Genomic DNA, 21584 nt, shown 5'->3' on the forward strand with positions numbered 1-21584 from the left:
TATATATATATATATATATATATATATATATATATATATATATGTATGTGTGTGTGTGTGTGTGTGTGTGTGTGTGTGTGTGTGTGTGTGTGTGTGTATGTATAATATTTAAGCGACAAAGGAAAATATCAATTTGAATCGTTGCCAGTAAAGGTTATTGTTAGTAGTGACTGAGACCGACATAGAGTTACTTAGTTAAGCTGAGCGAGACTTGAAAGCGAGTGTGTGTGTGTGTGTGTGTGTGTGTGTGTGTGTGTGTGTGTGTGTGTGTGTGTGTGTGTGTGTGTGTGTGTGTGTGTGTGTGTGTGTGTGTGTGTGTGTGTGTGTGTGTGTTTGTTTGTGTGTGTGTGTGTATGTGTGTGTGTGTGTGTGTTTCATTTGTTTGTTTGCGTTCATGCGTATGTGCGTGTGTGCATACATGTTTGTAGTATGTGAGAAGCTACCAGATATCCACCCCACTTCGTACGCAGCAAAGCACGTAATGACACTTCCTTCCCACTCTGGTCCCCCTAGCGCGGCCCTCACGCCCTCGCAGCCACCACTCACCACCAGGACAAACACACAGCATCCTCTTAATGAAAGCAACACAACTGACCTCCCACCTCTATACCTCCTCCTCCTCCTCCTCTTCCTCGTTATACTTCAGACCAAAAAAGCAGACAAGGAGGAGCAGGGCGAGGGGAAGGCGGAGAAAGGTGGAAGGCAGCAACAAGAGCTCGGGGTCCCTGTGTGTACTCCATCCGTTTGATGATGAAGTCACCTTTTGATGATGGCGATGGACGCGCTAACAAGGATCCTTCTGTTCAGGCCCGTGTTTCCTTTCAGTGTGTGTGTGTGTGTGTGTGTGTGTGTGTGTGTGTGTGTGTGTGTGTGTGTGTGTGTGTGTGTGTGTTATTCTCTTTGTTTCTCTATTAATCGTATTGTCTTTCTTAACTTCTATTCTCTCCTTTTTTTCCATATTCTTTTTTGATATCGCCATGAAGAAAGTTAACATATATTTTTTCATGAGCCTCTTCAAGTCACTGGCTTTGAAACAATTACACAATTATTGAAACAATCCGAATCAGAGCGGGAATGAATCTGTTACTTTATACATGCGAGTATTGTTGGAATGCAATTTTGCAAAACTAAAAAAGATTTGAAACGCGTCAAGAACACACCGATTCTCTGAAAGATGGTGAGCAAAAGCAGATCGTGGTCTAGTGTTACTTACTGGGCTAATTGGCAAAATGATACGTATCTACACTTGTAGAAGCAGCAGCAGCAGCAGCAGCAGCAGCAGCATCAACAACAACAACAACAACAACAACAACAACAGCAGTAAATGTAGTAGTAACAGCAGCAGCAGCAGCAGCAGTAGTAGTATTAGTACTACTACTACTTTTTTATAGTAGTAGTGGTAGTAGTAGTAGTAGTAGTAGTAGTAGTAGTAGTAGTAGTAGTAGTAGTAGTAGTAGTAGTAGTAGTAGTAGTAATAGTAGTATTTGTAGTAGTAGTAGTAGTAGTAGTAGTAGTAGTAGTAGTAGTAGTTGTTGTTGTTGTTGTTGTTGTTGTTGTTGTTGTTGTTGTTATTATTGTAGTAATGACGGTGTTGGTGGTGTTGGTAATGCGCCGCTGCTGGTGGTGAAGGAGATGGTAGTGATAGCAGTAGCAGTAGCGGTAGCAGTATTGTTCATGGTTGTGGTAACAATGATGACTCACAGTGTCCGTACCAATGAAGGTCGTCTGCCAACCAACCTTACTTTATCTGAGGTCATTGCTTCTTTGTCAGTCATTGCCACCCGACAGGATCTCACCCTGCATCCTCCTCGCCTTCACATCCTGCAGCTCAGTATCTCCCCATCGTTTCCTTGGCCTTTCTCTCCTCCTGCCCGATACCTCCGTCTCCATCACTCTTCGCCCAACGTACTCATCGTCTCTTTGCATGTTATTTCCAAACCATTGCACCCTTCGAGACTGAACATTTACATATAATTTCGAACGTATCATATTCCTCATAAATCTTCTTACAAATACGAGTACATCTGCACCTCCGTAACATACAGGAACCGGCCACTCCGTACTTTTCCCGGGAAGTGTTTGATAAGTCCGCCTGATAACCAGTGCCTCTCACTCAGCCAGCGCACGGGGCCACATTGGGAAAGAGAGACAGACAAGACGGGTCCTCTTTTTCCAGTTCTGAGATTATTCAAACCTTTCACCGCGTCTGCTAGAGCTAAACCTTCACCCAACCATCTCTAGTCTGTAGTGTGTGTGTGTGTGTGTGTGTGTGTGTGTGTGTGTGTGTGTGTGTGTGTGTGTGTGTGTGACAGACAAATAGATAAGCAAGGCAACAGGCAGGCAGTCAGGCAGACGAAGAGAGAACAAACATAACTAAGACAGCTAACGTACATCAAAAAGTATCTGTTTTTTCTATTTTTTTCTTTACATATATTTATTTACGTCCAAGCTCCACAATTCTGAAGGCGTGTCATCTCCACCGCCTTGACTGGAAAGTAAAAAGAAAGGGAAAGAAGGAGTAGTAGCCCTGATCGACCAGCGGCCATAGAGAATTAGCACGAGCGCCGCGCCGCCCCAGAAGGATCGCTAGGGAAGTAAGTGGCTGACGAAAGAGACACAAGAAATTAGAATGAGAATAAACGAAAAAAAGAGAAAAAATAGAGCTGTGTACGCATATGTATTGCCGTGGCAGCCACTTTTACGAAGATGATAATGAAAGTGTCTGGAAAGGGGCGCTGGACGTTATCAGAGCCTCACCATCACCTTCGCGGTCACACTCACGGACCCAGCTCAATGCTCCTCATTCCCAGGTCGCCCCATCTGTCTGAGGACCGTATAAATAAACCGAGCCAGCAGGTTTGTCGGGGACGGGCGGAGGGAGGGACGGAGAGGCGGAGCAGCGGTGAGGAGGGAGAGGGGAGGTGTGGAACTGATATGGAGAGAAGGATATACAGGTAACCGGAGGGACGAGATAAGGACAGGGAGGAGTCGTAGGCGGAGAACAGGGACGGAATGAATCAGTAGAGAAAGGGAAGGGAATTATAAGTCAAAATGAGAGAGAGAAGCTTGGAGGGCAGAAGAGGAGAGGATATGAGAGGGTGAGGGGGGCAAGGGAGTCAATGCAGTGCCCGAAGGAGTGTCATGGGTTGTATCTATCGGTTCTCCCTTGGGCATCTTTGGGTTCATCCGTGGCGTGCCTCGGCTCAAGAAGAAACTTAATTTGGTGAGCGTCAATAATTCCGGGTTTGGAGGGATGGATGTATACAAACAGGAAGGTTTAATGCGGTGTGTCTGACGAGCTAAAGGCATGACTGCACGCCTCTAAATCAGTTTATATAAATCAACACACATTATCATACCAGCCAGCACAAAAACTGAAGGTGGCCCCAGTTAGGAAGCAGCGTCACTCACTTGTGGCTAGCTGGAGATACAAGACTGGCCCCTCACTACTTAAAACAGACGCGACTTGTAGGTAGCCTTGCACACACACACACACACACACACACACACACACACACATACACGTGCCTCTCTGGTCTTGCCATATATTCACCAACTCACTCCTTTCTCTCTCCTTTCCTCCTCATAATCGACTTTTTTCATTTTTCTCTTCGTAATCTTCCTTCCGGTCACAGACTTCATTCATCTTATTCTTCCTCTCCTCCTGTGTCCTCTCTATAACTTCACTTATCTTGGTGTTATGTTACGAGTTGTTCTGATTCTCCCCCTTCTCTCTCCTTCTCTCGTTCAGCTGTTTGGTCAGAATTTTAATCTTTTACACAGAGAAGGAGGAGAAAGGAGAGGAGAAAGAAGAGGAGAAGGAGAAGGAAGAGGAGAAAAAGAAGAGATGGAGAAGGAAAAGTAGAAAGAGGAGGAGGAAAAGAAAGAATAGGTGGTGGAGGAAAAGGAGGAGAAAGAAAATTTGCTCTTGCTCAGCTGTTTGATCTGAATTTTAATCTTCTACTTCCTGTTCTTGAGATTCCTTTCCATTGTGTTACCTCTCGATTTTTTCCTCCTAACACAATCTCTACTTCCCTCTCTCATTGTTCGTCAGTCTCTCTCTCTCCTTCCTCCCTCCTTCCTTTCCTACTTATATTCCTCTTTACATTTTTTTCCCTCCTTTTTTTGTCTCCCTCTCTTCCATCCTCCCTTCATTTATGCATCTTTACCTCTTCCCATTCTACATCTCACCCTTCTTCTTCCCTCCTTCATTGCTTCCTCCCTATTTCTTTCCTCTCTTCTTTACTTCTCCTTTCCTTCTATGTCTTACCTTCAATTTTTTTCTTACCCTTCCTGTATTCTCCTTCCTTCCTTCCTTCCTTCCTTCCTTTTAATCCCTCCTTCCTTTCCCCCCTCCTTCCTTATAATCTCTTCCTCCCCATCTCCTTTTTCGTTTCCCTCAATGCTTAAATTCTTCTTTATTTCTTTTTCTCATTGACTACCTTTCTTCCTCCTGGTCTCTCCCTCCTTTCGTCAACGCCTCTATACATCCATCCCTTCCTTTCTCCTTCCTCGTGTACACAACATTCAGCGCTCCCCCGCCACCCGTCCCGCGCATTTATTCACATGGAAATATCTACTGGCTGCCTGAAGCTAAACATTGCCATAAGCTCGCATACTTATGTAGACTCCTATCCCAGTGCCCGCTTCCCCCTGTCTCTCCCTTTCTCTCTCTCTCTCTCTCTCTCTCTCTCTCTCTCTCTCTCTCTCTCTCTCTCTCTCTCTCTCGACTCACGAACTCATTAATTCACTCCTTTACTCCACCTACTCGTCCGCGTTCGCTTACTCACACTGGTTTGCTTCTATTTCTCATCCTTACTTGCTTATTCTTATTCTCTCTCTCTCTCTCTCTCTCTCTCTCTCTCTCTCTCTCTCTCTCTCTCTCTCTCTCTCTCTCTCTCTCTCTCTCTCTCTCTCTCTCTCTCTCTCTCTCTCTCTCTCTCTCTCTCTCTCTCTCTCTCTCTCTCTCTCTCTTCTCATCTTGCTTATCTTTCTTTACCTTCTTCTGGCGTTCGTTCTTTTCATACATTTACCCTTTGGTGTGAGATGAGATAACAAACACACACACACACACACACACACACACACACACACACACACACACACACACACACACACACACACACACACACCACTTTCCAGGAATTTCTATGAATCTTTGTCATTATTGCTTTCCATCTTTTTGTGACTCATTTTTTTTTTTTTTTCCTCTCCTGAATTCACTGACCCAGAAATTCTCCTTTGAACTCTTTGATGGCCCTGCTGAAGGTTACCCTCGAGGACTGGGATCTAAAAGGTCTTCCCGGGATAGCTGCTGCACGGGTGGAGGGCGTTCCTAGAGCCGTGCCTTGTTCTGCGATGGCGCCGAGATACCATGACGTGCGGCAGCTGGTGGAGTGTTGGCTGCGTTCCATCACAAGGCTTGGGTGGGTCCAGATGACGGGGAACTATGAGTGGCGTGCGTTTCCTGGAGGCCCGCACTGGTGGTTGTGTTGGTGATGGTGGTGATGGTGGTAATGTTGGCTGCGGTTCACGTGGGAATTAAAGTTATGGGTATTTTACTTTTCGGTTTTGCATGCCTTAGAGAAACAGACGCCAGTAGAATTTTTTTTTTTTTAACTCGTGCTAAACTACGTAGTCTGAACAAATGGGAAAGCGTGACAGCTACAGAACTAAATTCTCCCCACACAACTGTCGTGTAGGAAAACATTTTAAAAGAGAAATAAATGATTTACATGTTTTGCAGGAAACACGTACATATACAAGGAAACATTAATACAAAGAATGAAATAAGAGAATAAAAAATACCTTATAACACCACGACTAGGGCGGAGAAATCTTTAGTGATAGATGACGAAACTTATGGAATAAATAGAGGTGTTTAGAAAGTCCCGTGGGTGTGTAGGGGTGTGGAAAGAATACACCTCCATCCTGTACCACTCTAAAGTATATGAACCTCTTTATTTTCCTTCTTTTGGTCCCACGAGTTTATATAAGGGAGGTGGGCTGAGTCAAAGGGCACGGGGTGTATCAGTGGTTGAGGGCTGTGTCACGGGGCGTGGCGTATCAGGGGCCGTGACCTGTGTCGGTGGCTGAGGCCTGCATTAGAGGGGCGTGGGTCGTGTGTGTGGAGACGTGGGTCGTATCAGAGGGCGTGGCTTTGCTTTGAGGGACGTGAGCTCGAGCTAGGAAACGTGGCTATTGTTTGAAGGACGAGGCTTGTGAGTTATGTCAGAAGAAGCTTTTGTGTGAGGGAGTGTGCGTTCAGTAAAAAAAGAGACGCAGGTTATGTCTGTTAGGCGTGGGTTTGGCTAGTCTCAAGGGCGTGGCTGTAGTCGTAGGGGCGTGTGGGCGTGTCCTGTATCAGATGGGCGTAGCTAGGACCAGAGGGTGATGGTTATGGAGGCTCACCATTACCTGTGCCTTCAAGAGTTAATGATCCTGTCCCTCCTCCCTCGCCTTTTTTCCTCACTTCCCTTAACTCCCTCACTTGCTGGCCACGTCTTGGGTGGAGGCCTTCTTTACCCTACTTCTCCCTCCAGTCTCCTTTCCCTCCTCTTCCTCCTTAAATCTCTCCTCCTCCTCCTCATCTCCTTCTCCTCCTCCTCCTCCTCCTCCTCGTCTCTCCCACCCACCTCCCTCTTCTCTCCTCCTCCTCCTTCTTCCTTTCCATTCTTCATAGTTTGCCTCCGTTTTTTTCTCTCCCTGCTGTATCCCGTTTTCTCTTCTCCGCTTCCTTTGCTCTCTTTGTCCTGGCTCCAACCGCTATTTTTTCCCTCTCTTATCTGTCAGTCCCTCGGCCTCTTTGTTGTCGTTTTCCTCCTCCTCCTCCTCCTCCTCCTCCTCCTCCTCCTCCTCCTCCTCCTCTTCTTCTTCCATTTCTTCCTCTCATGTCTTTTTTATTACTTCTCGCCTTTAGTACGAAGTCATCCCTTATTATTTTGTTTTGTTACTTTCTCTTTACTGCTTTGTCTGTTAATTGCTCTCTCTCTCTCTCTCTCTCTCTCTCTCTCTCTCTCTCTCTCTCTCTCTCTCATCACTTATACATTCGAAGAGAGGCATACCAAACCTTTCAAGCTTCAGATGAACCAGTAAGCTTTCTGAACAAGAGGATCATGAAGCCGAATCAGGAGGGACCCCTTGAGGCACGCCACACACACACACACACACACACACACACCTGCCGGTCATGGGGGGAAGACGAAGGGGGAAGGAGGGAAGGTTAAGGAAAGGAAGAAGGTCGGAGGCACCAGTGTAAATGGAAATTACTGTCTTATTATGCTTTTTAAATTACAGGGTTGGTATTCTTATTTTTTTTCTTTTCCTTAGTGTTTGTCTTTATTTCAGAAGGAGAGGGGAAGGAAGGAGGGCAAAAGATGATGGAAAAAAATACAACACGCCAGATGAGACACTGTACGGAGTGAGTCAATGTGGTACTATGTGCTGCGTGTGGAATGAGCACAGGGCGAGGACGGGACAGGACGGGACGGGACGGGACGGGACGGGACGGGACGAGACGAGACGAGACGGGACAGGAGAGAGAGAGAGAGAGGGAGAAAAAAAAATGTACGGAGTGAGTCAATGTGGTATGTGTTGCGAGGAGAATGAGCACAGAGCGAGGACGGGTCGGGACGGGACGGGACGAGATGAGATGAGACGAGATGGGACGGGAGGGGAGAGAGAGAGAGAGAGAGAGAGAGAGAGAGAGAGAGAGAGAGAGAGAGAGAGAGAGAGAAAAAAAAGTGCGAATGGTGTGAAAAATATACAGGATGATGAAGTGAGGGCAGGTTATCAAGGGAATTCTTACTACAGAATCCATCAAAAGGGTGTGGGAAGCATGGCCAATGGGTACAGCGTGAGACAAAAAAATAAAGATAAAAATAAAAGCAATAAAAACTCTGAGTGTGTGTGTGTGTGTGTGTGTGTGTGTGTGTGTGTGTGTGTGTGTGTGTGTGTGTGTGTGTGTGTGTGTGTGTGTGTGTGTGTGGGTTGCATGGAGAATGGTGAAGCTGTCTGCGTTTATTTATATATATTTGTACTAGTATGCATTCATCCGCTTATTCATGTGGTGAGTTTTTACGTGTTTATGAGCGAGAAAATGGAGGTTGCAGGTGCCTGGATGGCCTCCCCGGCTACTGAAGGCTGAAGGAGACTCGCCACATGCCCACAGGCAAGGGTGCAGCAGACTTGTAACGCGCTGAAGGACTCCTCACACGTACCACTAACATTATTTTTACGTGCAGTAACATAAAAGATCCGAGACGCTCTTGTGCCTGTTAACCCCTTCCGTACTGGGACACATTTTTTACCTTAACATTTGTGTACGATTAGACCATTTTATTGACATTAGGAAGGGTCTATGGAGGTCAGAAGATTAATGGCCAGAGTCTTCACTGTTTTAATCCCTCACACAAGTTTCTGAAGCTGTATAAACTCACCAAACAGTAAGCACAGTGAATATGGAAACACGTCATGGTATTCAAGGGGTTAACATTGTCCTCCTTTACCGCTAACAGTATTTTTCTCTATTACTACTATTATTCTTACGTGAAATAATGAGACATGCCTTGATGTACGTATCACTGACATTGTTCTCTACGTGAGGCAGTATGATAGACCCTCTTTTGTGTGTTGTACTGTGTGGTTGTATGGAATGTGTGGTTCAAGGTTACTTATCATTTGCTGCTATATTTTATTCTGGTTAATGCATGTTTATGTATATTTAGTTTTAGGTAACTCTCTCTCTCTCTCTGTCTCTGTCTCTGTCTTTCTCTCTCTCTCTCTCTCTCTCTCTCTCTCTCTCTCTCTCTCTCTCTCTCTCTCTCTCTCTCTCTCTCTCTCTCTCATCATCGTTTTTATTATCATTGTTACGAGTATTACTGAAATCTGTGTTAGTACTATCATTATCACCATCGTCATCATCATCATCATCATCATCATCATCATTATAATCATCACCACCACCACCACCACCACCACCACCACCACCACCACCACACTTTCTAAAACTCTCGTCTCGAATCATTTCATCATTTTCCACTTTCTTCAAGCATTACCAAATCTATTCAGTCCCACTCACCTAATCACATATTGTTCATCCCTTTTCCTTTCTCTCTATACCCTTGTCTGAAAACCGTTATCGACTCTCTCTCTCTCTCTCTCTCTCTCTCTCTCTCTCTCTCGCTGGTCTGGGGAGATAGAGCAGCCGAGTGGAACATGCAAAGGGAGGAGAGAAGGGGAGATGTCAGTGTAGGTGCCGCCCCGTGTCCTGCCCAGCCCCTGTACGGCGTGTCCCACCTTCCCACTACCCCTACCCTCCCCATGGCCTTATTTCAGACCTCCACCACCACTACCATCGCCACTACCACTATCATCAGCATTAGCATTGACTTTACAACTACCATCACAACCATTACCACTGTCATCGCCACCACTATTGCCACCAACACTACTTCCATTGGCCACCATCCCCACCATCATCACCATCAACGCCACCACCACCACCACCACAACAGCAACAACAACTGCTATTACTACTACTACTTCTACTACTACTACTACTACTACTACTACTACTACTACTACTACTACTACTACTACTACTACTACTACTGCTACTACTGCTACTACTACTGCTACTACTACTACTACTACTGCTACTACTACTACTACTACTACTACTACTACTACTACTACTACTACTACTACTATAAAAAATGAAAAAAATAGTACTACTACTACTACTACTACTATTACTACTATTATTACTACTACTGCAGCTACTGAGACTACTACTACTACTACTACTACTACTACTACTACTACTACTACTACTACTACTACTATCATCACTATAGTTATTAGGTCAGTGAATCGATTAGCATACTGTTTCGTGCTTTTACTGTGTGTGTGTGTGTGTGTGTGTGTGTGTGTGTGTGTGTGTGTGTGTGTGTGTGTGTGTGTGTGTTGAATGTGTAGCATTGGTAGATAATGTAATTTTTGATGTTGATGATAGTAGTGGTTGCAGTGGTGGTGGTGGTGGTGGTGGTGCGGTCCCTTCGATGCCTCCTCGTCTCCCTGGCGGCCTGAGCACCACGCCACGCCAGCACCACCAGCACAGCACATTGCCTCCATGGACCGAGGGTTTTGATCATGACTATTCACCAGTATACCTGAGCCAAGGGAGAGCTAGTGGGAAGGAGTAGACCCTCTCCCTCCTTACGCTTCCTTTTGTGGACAGTTTCTTCTCGAGTGCGGACAAACAGCCCCAATGACTCTCTGATTCCACTCTTTTCCGCGTTTCACCATAACACCTTTCTCAAGCGTAGTTACTTATTCCAATACCTTTTAAGGGTAAAGAAAATATCCCTTTTTAATCTCATCGTTTGTAATGTAAAAGAAGCAAAGAAATCTTGATGGTTTTCTTTGCAAACAGTTGACCTTTCCATTATGCTACTGTTGATAAAGCACGGGAGGCTGGAATTGTTAAGTAAATGGCCGCTCTTCTGTCGCTACTTCTCTGCAGTTTTGCCGGCTGGGGTGTCCGGGCCGGCTTTTTGAGGAATAGGAAGGAAGAACAGCAACAGTAATGTCATTTGTGGACTTGTACTATATTATCACGGCGCAGGAGTGTTTGCTGCCCCATCCACACTTGTTCCTGAGAGATTCTGAAGGTCTTGTCCTGTCCAATGGTGTTCCCACGTTGTCATCTCCCTTATGAACTACCGGCCAGAGTGCGATCAATGAAGCAGCTTGTTGTTGTTGTTGTTGTTGTTGTTGGTATTATTGTTGGTATTGTTGTTGTTGTTGTTGTTGTTGTTGTTGTTGTTGTTGTTGTTGTTGTTGTTGTTGTTGTTGTTGTTGTTGTTGTTGTTGTTGTTGTTGTTGTTGTTGTTGTTGTTGTTGCTATCAATGATATTAATGCTATGATGATATATTACTACTACTACTACTACTACTACTACTACTATTAGTTCTACTTCCACTTCTACTAGTATTACCACTACTACTACGACTACTACTACTACTACTACTACTACTACTACTACTACTACTAATAATACTAATACTACTACTACTACTACTACTACTACTACTACTACTACTACTATTACTACTACTACTAATAATAATAATAATAATAATAATAATAATAATAATAATAATAACGATAAAATAAGACCAGCATGAGGCGGTTCCTGTAAACTGAATCCCATCCGTCATCCTCATTCATAAATCTATCAAACCTTCTCTTAAAGCTTCGCATCCTCTTCGCACTTGATGATGCACAGCTGCTAATTCTGTTCTTCTCATTCACTACCCTATTTGTGAGCCATCTGCCTATCTCTCTCTCTCTCTCTCCCTCTTAAATATGAATGTTTATAACTTGAACCCATTGCTGACGGATTCTGACCTGATCATTTAGTGTAATAACATCATCTATGCAGCGCTATTGAAATCCTTTTATGCGCGTCAAGACTTGTGCAGCAGGTCATCTTGCACTCTGTCTTTCTAGGGAATGTAAATGTATGTGTATTACGTCGAGAATATCGCGTAAAGTTTCTCTCTTCTACTTGTAATCCCAACGAGCAATCACCCCTGTACGAGTTTCTGAGTAAGTGCTGCAATTTTCTATACGACTCGAGTCTTGAGGGAGTTCAGTACTATGTTAATACGTGCCTTAATTTATCCCTGTAAGAAAAAAGAAAATAAAAAAGTTTCTCAGTCCTTGCCTTTTTTTTATCGTCTATCTCTACACCCAGTCTATAATTCATTCCGTAACTAAGTTCAAACAGCAGGGTACAATGAGTGTGTTGGCTGACTAGATCACATTATGGTTTCTAGTCAACTACGCTCTTTTATCAGTGGTTCGTGTTCTCAGACATTTTGGCGCCTTGTCTCGGCTACTTTTTTACAGGTTCAACTGCTGCTTAGTAAATTTAAAAGGTATTTTCATGATTCTGAGTCATAGTTGAAGAGGAATTGTGCACCGTCAGTGAGAAAAAAGCACCGACTGATAATGTCTATGGACTGAGAATGACTGAAAATAGCCTTTTAGAGTGAAGGCAATTTTAATTTATCAAGATGTAGTTAGTGAAAGCTGTTTTTTTCCTACATTAAGTATTGAAGTATATTAACCCCTTCAGTACCATGACGTGTTTCCATAATCATTCTGCTTAGTATTTGGTGATTTTGTACAGCCTCAGAAACTTATGTGGGAATCAAAATAGTGAAGACTTTGCCCACTAATCTTCTGGCCTCCATAAACCCTTTCTAATGTCAATGTAATGGTCTAATCGTGCACAAATTTCAAGGTCCCAGTACTAAAGGGGTTAAGAAAACTTGGAGGTGGAGGCAATATTACAGTCATAAGTGGTGTAACAATGACACTGTGATAAGGCTGCATTACATTTGGTGGAGTGGTATGCATGAAAACACATCAGGTGTATGGGTGAAGAAGCGAAGATTTTGAAAGCTTTGAGTAAGGAGAAAAAAAAGTTTTGTTCATGGGGACAAGAAAAACGCAAAATAGCGATTTTAGTTATTCTGCGTAACTGTGACCTGGATGGTAGCATTAGATGAGAAACTGAAGGACTAAATATGCAGGAAATGAAGCACTGAAAGCTAGATATACGGGCATGAACTTAAGAAGAAATGTAGGGACAAGAAAAACGCAACAATAGCGGCTCTAGTTGTTCTGCGTAACTGTGACCTGGGTGGTAGTAGCATTAGATGAGAGACTGAAGGAGTAAATATGCAGGAAATCAAGTACTGAAAGCTAGATATACGGGCATGAACTATAGAAGAGATATATAGATTGAAATAGGGTTAGACGTGAGTTATGAGGAATGTGGAGTGAAGGGCACACATTTAAGGAAAGTTTCATCAGGAGAATCACGAGCCTGTTTGCTGTCACGGAAAGGAGAAGAGAGGAGAAATGTTAGTAAAGAAAACTCCCTCTACGTTTGAATCGCGACTTGCAAGGATGATTAATGTCAGAAAGAATGTGGGTTGAAAAATTAAGAAAAAAAATAAAGAAATGTTAGTAAAGAAAAGAAAAGGACTTCTACGTTCGAGTCGCGACTTATAAGGGTGATTAATGTCAGACAGAATGTGGGTTGAAGAATTAAGAAAGAAAGAAATAAAGGAAAATGGCAATTATAATGAGATCGAATAAGCAAAAAAGACACAATTTCTAGAAGGCGATTGAACACTTTACTTTTTTTTATTTCGACTTCTTTTGCTACAGATCAGACAGCTTAGTTTATCGCACGTACTATATTGGTGCTGAGATCCTGTGGCTTTTTTCTCTTTCCTTTTTTTCTTTGTCTTTTGTGTTCCTGTGTGTTCTCTTGAGCATTGAGAAGCAGCCAGGGTTAATATCTTGTGTAGCCACTTATGCACCAGGTGTGTGAGGGTCGTAATGATAGATGTGGTATGAGAAATAGTAAATGATAGTTCTTGAAATATACAGGAAAAAAAATGGTCAAATTGCACTGAAAAAATGGCAAAATTGGATAAATAAAATACTGTTAAGATTTCAGTGAGTTTTGGTGAGATGCATTATGGGAAGAAAAAGATGAATGCCTGCGTATTTCTTTTTTTTCTCTCTCTCTCTCTCTTTTATCATTTCTTTTTCTCTCAAACGTCGTTCTCATTTATTTGTAAGACAGTATTGGTTCAGAATTATGAATATATAGACATTTATGAATTAAGTCCTTTATTTTTCCCACGTGTTTCCAAGCTGGGGTGTTTTGAGGCAGGTGGGAAGACATTTGGCACTCATTATAGCTTGACAATTCAGCTCATGCTCCTGAAAAATTAAAGTTAAAGACACGCATGAACCCAACTGCATCCTTAATCTCTTCACTACCAGAGCTTGTTTTTATATCCATTCAGGTCACTATTTGGTGATTCTATACAGCTTGAGAAACATATATTGGGACTGAAATAGTAAACACCGTGACCATTAATCTTTCGACCTCCATAGAGTCTTCCTAATGTAAATAAAATCGTCTGATCGTACCCAAAACTCATAGTAAAAAATGCTTCCCAGTATTGAATTAGTTAAAGCGAGACAAGTGCTTTCTCTCTCTCTCTCTCTCTCTCTCTCTCTCTCTCTCTCTCTCTCTCTCTCTCTCTCTCTCTCTTTCCAGCAAAAATAAAGGCAAATCAAGACTTTTTTTTTATATTTAACATCTGATCACGAGAGACAGTCATTGGAAGCACGAGTCTCAGTTTGTATTTGGGCATGGGAGAGGAAGGATAAAGGTAAGACGGAGGAGGCAAGGATGCGGGAGAAGCAGAGTGAAGGCAGAGGGGGCGTGAGGAAGCGAAGGAAGGGTTAGTGGAGGGTGGCTGGGGGAGAGGTGGATGGAGATGGGGGAGTATTGGTCCTTTGGGGGAGTACACATGCCTACCCTCCCCCCACACCACTGACCCTCATACATCATCATTACCGCCTCAGCCATTCCTCCTCCTCATTTTCCACCTCTTCCTTTGCCTCATCTATACAGTTTCTATTTGCGAGCCTCTCTTCTTCCCCACATTTCTTGTTTGCTCTCGCTCGTCACCCAACTCTGCTAGATCCACATAACAAACATCTTACACTTCCACACGTCCCTCCTTCCCTCTCGATCTTCCTCTCTTCTTCCTTCCCTACTTCCTCCTCCTCTATTTCATGTGTGCATCTTTAGCGTCCTTCCGTTTCCTCTGTACCCCGTCCTAGCCCCGTCGTACCCAGCTTCTCCTTCTCCCCTTAGCTAGCCACGTCCCTGCGCCTCGCGGGCTTTCTTCATTGGGCTCAGACCATCACTCAGTCTGCCGGAGCATAATATTTGGCCCGCCCCAAGCCCCACCGCAGCTCCGCACACGCCACAGTGATAGGCGGCCCACAGCACCGCAGGCAACGGCTTCAGGGAGACATGAAAATTTGTGGGTCCAAGCCACACCACACATACCCTACGCAAACTTCCACAAATCGTCACGCTTTCGCAGCCCACGGAGGCACATTGTGTTATGGTTCCTTTGTGTTTTGTCGTGAAAAAGTAACATAATATGTAAATGTAATGATTTCAATACAAAGTCATTTATTTGCCCATAGCGAAGATACAGCGAAGGTACAGATGCGTCTGAAACACACACACACACACACACAATAGTCAGACACAGCCCGAGGTGGTCTCCTAGCTTGACCGTCGCGTTTCTTGACACACACGTTAGTGTAACCATGGTTAGTACAAAGTACATTTCACTGACCTTGACTTTAATGACACAAGCAAAGTTGTACGTACATAATGAGGAACAACACTCAGAGCATCCACTCTCCTCTAATGGCAGGCAGCGCTGCGGCACACCCACACTGCTTGCTGGTGCTGCAAGGCTTTCATTAGGCCCACCAGGTAGTTGCTGCGACACGCTCTGCAGCTGACCACTGGCCGCCTCAACGCACACATTGTGGCGGCTCTTGGCCCTCGGCACCCATCCCACGGCACGCCACGCCCCCTCCAGCATTGCGTATTGAATCACTTACGCAAACGCTCTGCCTGCAGTTTTTCTCCTCATGGTTTTGTTGTGCCTTGACATGGTGCCGCACCATTCCAGTCATGCAAAGAATAAATGAGAAACAGGCGGCTGAGTTAAGGAAGGTTAGAAATAGCAGGTTGATAGTGAGTGACCACTAGTCCCACAAAACTTTAGAAATAATTATGCTACAGTAACACCACGAACCCACTCCAATCAGTGAAGCAGTGGCGGCACTTACCGGAGCCATCTCCATACTGTAATGAAGTCATGAGAATGCCATGACTCAGCGGATCCTCATACGCAAAGACTGACCTTTTTTTTAATGTTGTGGCACATAGCGTGTGTAGGTATACTTTGAAGAGTATGGGAAGCGCTGTCCAGCTTCCAGCGGCGCAGGCAATTTTGTTTATAGTGGTTCCCATATTAGGGCCCACATCACCACCCAAGCGCATCTTTGGTGTTAGGCAATTACACCTCCACCTAGAACCTGGGTATCATGGTGACATGCAGGTAACTTTAAACCACTCGACAAATGACAAAGTTTCAAGACGCCACGTGGTGGGATTTGACCCCTGCGCATGGACGTCTGCCCGATCCCACGCTCACCACCTTATCCACTACGCCACCGCCTTCGACTGTCAATACAAGGTTACAAGGATAAAAACATCCCAGGACCAACGTTCAGTGTTTCTCGCCTGAACGTAGTGGACTTCATTGGCTACATTCAACATTTCATCAATCCTTCCCCAGGAAAAAATCTCGCACCTTTAAATTTCCTCCACCGTCTGGACCCTGAGTGGCGAAGACTAGTGACCGTTGCAAACAGAGTGACCACATCCTCCAAGGCAGCGATAAAACCCTCCGGCGCTAGTGAAAACTGAGAAATTCCTGATTCATAATAAAGATTGACTGATACACATTCATTTACTGACTGCAATGCTTTTTCTCTTCCTCCTCCTCCTCCTCCTCCTCCTCCTCCTCCTCCTCCTCCTTCTCCTCCTCCTCCCACCATCTGTACTTATAAAATGTTAACAAAAATTAATTGTGATAATGACGAATGTGACTGTGATGATGCTGACGATGACGGGAGGACTCGCCACCACTGTCTCGAGGTGCCTGGAGGGCCGAGGTGCAGGGCTGAGGGGAGCTGTGTGTACACCATGAATATTCACCACCACCTCTCATGCATCTCACACATACACACACACACACACACACACACACACACACACACACACACACACACACACACACACACACACACACACACACACACACACACACACACACACTCTCTCTCTCTCTCTCTCTCTCTCTCTCTCTCTCTCTCTCTCTCTCTCTCTCTCTCTCTCTCTCTCTCTCTCTCTCATCATAAATATCTGTGTATTGTTTTATTGTTTATTATTATTATTATTATTATTATTATTATTATTATTATTATTATTATTATTATTATTATTATTATTATTGTTGTTGTTAATATTATTGATAATATTATTTTCATTATTATCTCTATTACTTTATTATCATCATTATCATCGTTGTTGTTGTTGGTATCATCATTATCGCTATTATTATCATTATTAGTGTTATGGCTGCTTCTGTTGTTGTTGTTATTTATGGTTCCCGCTTGTTCCACTGTTGTTGCTGCTGCTGTTGTGATTTTTATTTTTCCTGCTGCTTCTGTTGTTCATCGTCATAATTTTGCCACATGTTTTCTCCATAGTGAGTCCTTCAGATGTCTCAGTTCACGGCAGATCCACGTGAGCAGCCACGTCATATCTGTTTCGTATGAGTGTTTTGGAGGCTGCTGAGGTGTTCTTATTGGCGAGCTCGTGATAACGCTGCGCTTCTGTAATGTTACTCCCACGACATGAACTTGCCCAGTGCAGTGTTCAGGCAACTACTGCATAGACCGTCAGATGCATTCGTCCTCCACTCTTAATGGGCTTAAAGTGAAGCTGCTTAAGCGTGATGTGGTGACAGATTGTTCACTCTTGGCTCTTAATACCTTGTTGTCATTCAAGTTACTGCAGAACTAATAGTCGGTAACTATTCTAACCACACCTTCCTGTGTGGTTAGAGCGGCTGGGTTGTGTTGCGGCTTAAAATCAAGTGGCGTTGGTGTGAAGTTATTACAAATTTCAACATCAACATTAACTCTTATGTTGACTCGCTGTTGTCCATGTCACCATAGAGACAGTTGTTAATGTAAGCCTCACACAAGCTTGTAACAGGTGAGTTGCAGCGAGGCAGTGGCGTGGTGTGCCAGCCTCATTGTGTTGTATTCCTGGCTTTCGTAGTGGACCGAGTCTTGGTTATCGGCTTCTCTGCTTGACACGGAACAGGTTTAGGATGATGGATGGATTGATGGACCTTTCGTATATACATTTCCTCTCAGTGACGTGATTACACGGTTAACATGACAGGGGAGAACAATGGTTATTTTAGGGAATCTCATGCAGTAGAATGTGAGGGGAATGGCCTCACTCAACCGCCAGCATGAGTCCGCCCCACCATCACTTCTAAAGACTCATCTTGCTTCTTCATTTTAGCTTCCTCGAATATGTAAGTTCTGCTCAGTATTATGTTGTTTATATTCAATTTGTTAGATATTAATGCAGAGTGAATAATGTGCTGCAATATAAAGGAACAAAATGCAGTATGGATTTTACTTCAGTTCATTGTAAATCTTGAGGGACAGTAGTTATTTTTTCTCTTATACTTATCTATTTTTATTAGTTTATCTTATTCCCTCCATCCCTCTTCCTTCCCCAATCTTTCTTTCTTTTGTTCCACCCTCATCCTCTCTTTTTTCTCCCAGAAAGTTTACATCTTACCTTTCTTCAAGGAGATATCTTTTTTTTTTCCTTTCCTCGACTCCTCTTGTACCCTTGTGACTTTTTTCCTTGTCCCTTCCTGTACCGCAAACCTTCACTCGGCGCCTAACTGCATGTCTCTTCCATTCCTCTCACGTTATGTGCTGTTGTGCCTTTTAATTTTCCGTCTCCTTTGTGTGTGTGTGTGTGTGTGTGTGTGTGTGTGTGTGTGTGTGTGTGTGTGTGTGTGTGTGTGTGTAAACATAGGCAAGCACTATGCACCTATAATCAGTTTACTGGTATTTTTTGTATCGTCCTCAACTTAACTTTATCTTTTTTACTGAATGCATTATCATGCTTCTGTGAAGCGCGTTTTTTCCTTTTTTTCCAGCATTCATGACTTCTGTTTCAGCAAACCAGACACATATGTTTGAATCAGTGAGTTTCGTGTGTCGTCCCTTCTCTGCACCCCGTTCGTGTTTCCTGTGTTTCATTGCATGTTAATTCCGCCTCGTTGCTGTCTAACGCGTCCTCACGCAGCCCTTCTATCTTGCCGTCATAGTAAGGTTGCCGCGAGGCTGCTCATCTTGCCATTATCCTCACTGCGGAGTCTTTCCCATCCTGCTCAGCCAGCGTGAAGCGCCGCATACGCCTCAGTAATGCCACTCACATTCACGGTTCGTAAGGGGCAGATTATCGCCTTTACACACGAAAACTGGTTCTTATAATACACGCGAATTTCCCCTAGATAAAAGAATATTTTCCACTGTGTTTTTGATCAAGAGGGGGGGATGTGTGACGTGGCGGGCAGCGGATTACTGTTATTAGCGAAGATATTTTTCTAACACTGGTAGGAAAAATGCTCTCAGTGTTTAATCCGCATATTTTTGAGCGGCAGGAGTCGGGAGCATGGGAGGAACAAAGGGCGGCGGGAGGTGTTGACGGTGAGCGGGTAGCCCGGCCCTCGCTTAGTCTCGTTTCCGAAAAGAAAAAAAAAAAATCGTATAAACAAAGTGCTGAAATTCCAAAGCAGCGAGAAAAATTTGTTGGAGGACAAGCTTGGCGGATTTCTGAGACGAGAGTTAATGATGCAGGGAAAGCAAAAACGTGACATTGTTTCATAAAGAGTGTGATGCAGCGACACACTGGAGGCAGGGAAGGGAGGCAGGCTGGGAGGGGCGAGGCGGGACGGGGCGGGGCACTTCAGTATTTATTTGTGGTTTTAGAATGATGGGGTAAATTTCATTTTACATCCATTAATTTTCTTTATTTGCGAGTACAAGGCATATCAGTACAACTTAGTACAGACTTACAAATTTCTTACCTTCAGAATGGCTCTTTTGATCAGTTACACACGCGCGCGTGCGAGTGCTTATACCACTAACAATAGATAAGTAAATAAATAGATAAATAAATAAATATATATATATATATATATATATATATATATATATATATATATATATATATATATATATATATATATATATATATATATATATATATATATATATATATATATATATATATATATATATATATATATATATATATATATATATATATATATATATATATATATATATATATATATATATATATATATATATATATATATATATATATATATATATATATATATATATATATATATATATATATATATATATATATATATATATATATATATATATATATACATACACACACACACACACACACACAGACAGAGAGAGAGAGAGAGAGAGAGAGAGAGAGAGAGAGAGAGAGAGAGAGAGAGAGAGAGAGAGAATATACGAAACAATTCGAGATTAGAGACGAAAATGTTGTTTTGGTTATTTCATCGGAGTACATCAGACGCGTCGGCCATTAGTGTTACATAAGTCGTTGTGGAAGGAAAGAAAATATTGTTAATGCTTTGAACAATCAGTGAATAGCTGACGAGGAAGCGAGCGGGAGGTGGAGGAAGGGCGGGAGCTGGTTGGTTTGGAGGAGTGTTCTTAGAGAGGTTGTTTCCGCCATGTGTGTGTGTGTGTGTGTGTGTGTGTGTGTGTGTGTGTGTGTGTGTGTGTGTGTGTGTGTGTGTGTATGTGTTTATCTATTTGTTTTAAGAAGTTGCAGTGTACAGAATATGAGTTAAGGTGGTGTTCTCCTGTCTCCATATACGTAAGCCTTTATCTAAGTCACCTCATGTGTGTTTCTCGCCTGCACCGCCTCCGCCTCCAGTATTGCCGCCATAAATATTGTGTGCGGGCTCTTCATTTTTGTTTGTTTGGTGAAGCATCTATTTTTTTTTTTTTTTTCACTCACTGCGCTTGTTTTTCCTCGTGTTTTCCTTATCCAGTTGTTCCAGTCCATTTGTCCCTTTGTACATCACAGTTCAAGTTTTCTCAAATCAAACTGAATTAGCTCAGGCGTATGTGTGTGTGTGTGTGTGTGTGTGTGTGTGTGTGTGTGTGTGTGTGTGTGTGTGTGTGTGTGTGTGTGTGTGTGTGTGTGTGTGTGTGTGTCTGATTGCACCTTGCCGTACACAGCCTACGCGCAAATAAACACTCGTATACACATCACATAATACACACAAACATTGAACCGCGTACATTCATATTTTGATAGTGTACTTAATTTAGCGTTTACACATATACCTTATACTTTACTTTGTTTTACGCTCACACAAACACTCCCTTGACCTGACAGGCAACTATCACCCCTGATGGGACGCTGCCCTGGAGGAACACGCTGCCGTCTGCACTGCCGCGGCCTGCTGCCCCTCACTCAGCCAACACACGTCTGCTATAGGGTGAGTGTTCGAGAATTGTTTAAGATTTCCCCTGAAGAAGAGTCATTAATCGAAGACTGTGAGCGGCCCTACAGATCCAGCTTAGCACGCGATGTCTCCACGTCTTGTTGCGATCGAGGGCACGTCACGTAAATCAGTGTAGGAGCCTCGCGGCCCAACCTGAAGAACCAGGGAGTCGAACCTTCTGCTACTCCAATGCCATACATCACCAAACCTTGATGCTGCTGAAAGGTTTTGGTCTCGTTTGTCCTTCAGAGCGGGCAAAGCCTTAACCGCTCCCGCCGAGGCGAGCTTAGTCTCCCTGCATGCCGGCCTGGCCTTGAGACGTCGTTTAAGTGTGTTTATGAAGTCTTTAGATTATTCCTCGAGATTGCTGGAACGATAGAGGGTTGCCACACTCCTCTGGCTCCGCATTACCGCCCTCAGCGTTGTTTCGTCGCGGC

The 21584-nt window shown here is 43.6% G+C and overlaps 1 protein-coding gene across 1 annotated transcript in view; it reads left to right on the forward strand.

Annotated features, from left to right (window-relative positions):
* The window catches only part of LOC123519074, a 119082-nt gene extending 97804 nt beyond the window's left edge, over window positions 1-21278 (forward strand). Inside the window, exon 5 of the mRNA XM_045280260.1 lies at window positions 21039-21278. Coding sequence (XP_045136195.1) covers window positions 21039-21273 — 235 coding nt within the window. The 3' untranslated portion in view covers window positions 21274-21278. The remainder of the gene's footprint in view (window positions 1-21038) is intronic.
* The last annotated feature ends 306 nt before the right edge of the window (window positions 21279-21584 follow it).

Source organism: Portunus trituberculatus, chromosome 44 (genome assembly GCF_017591435.1).
Source record: "Portunus trituberculatus isolate SZX2019 chromosome 44, ASM1759143v1, whole genome shotgun sequence".
In the NCBI taxonomy this organism is placed as follows: Eukaryota; Metazoa; Arthropoda; class Malacostraca; order Decapoda; family Portunidae; genus Portunus; species Portunus trituberculatus.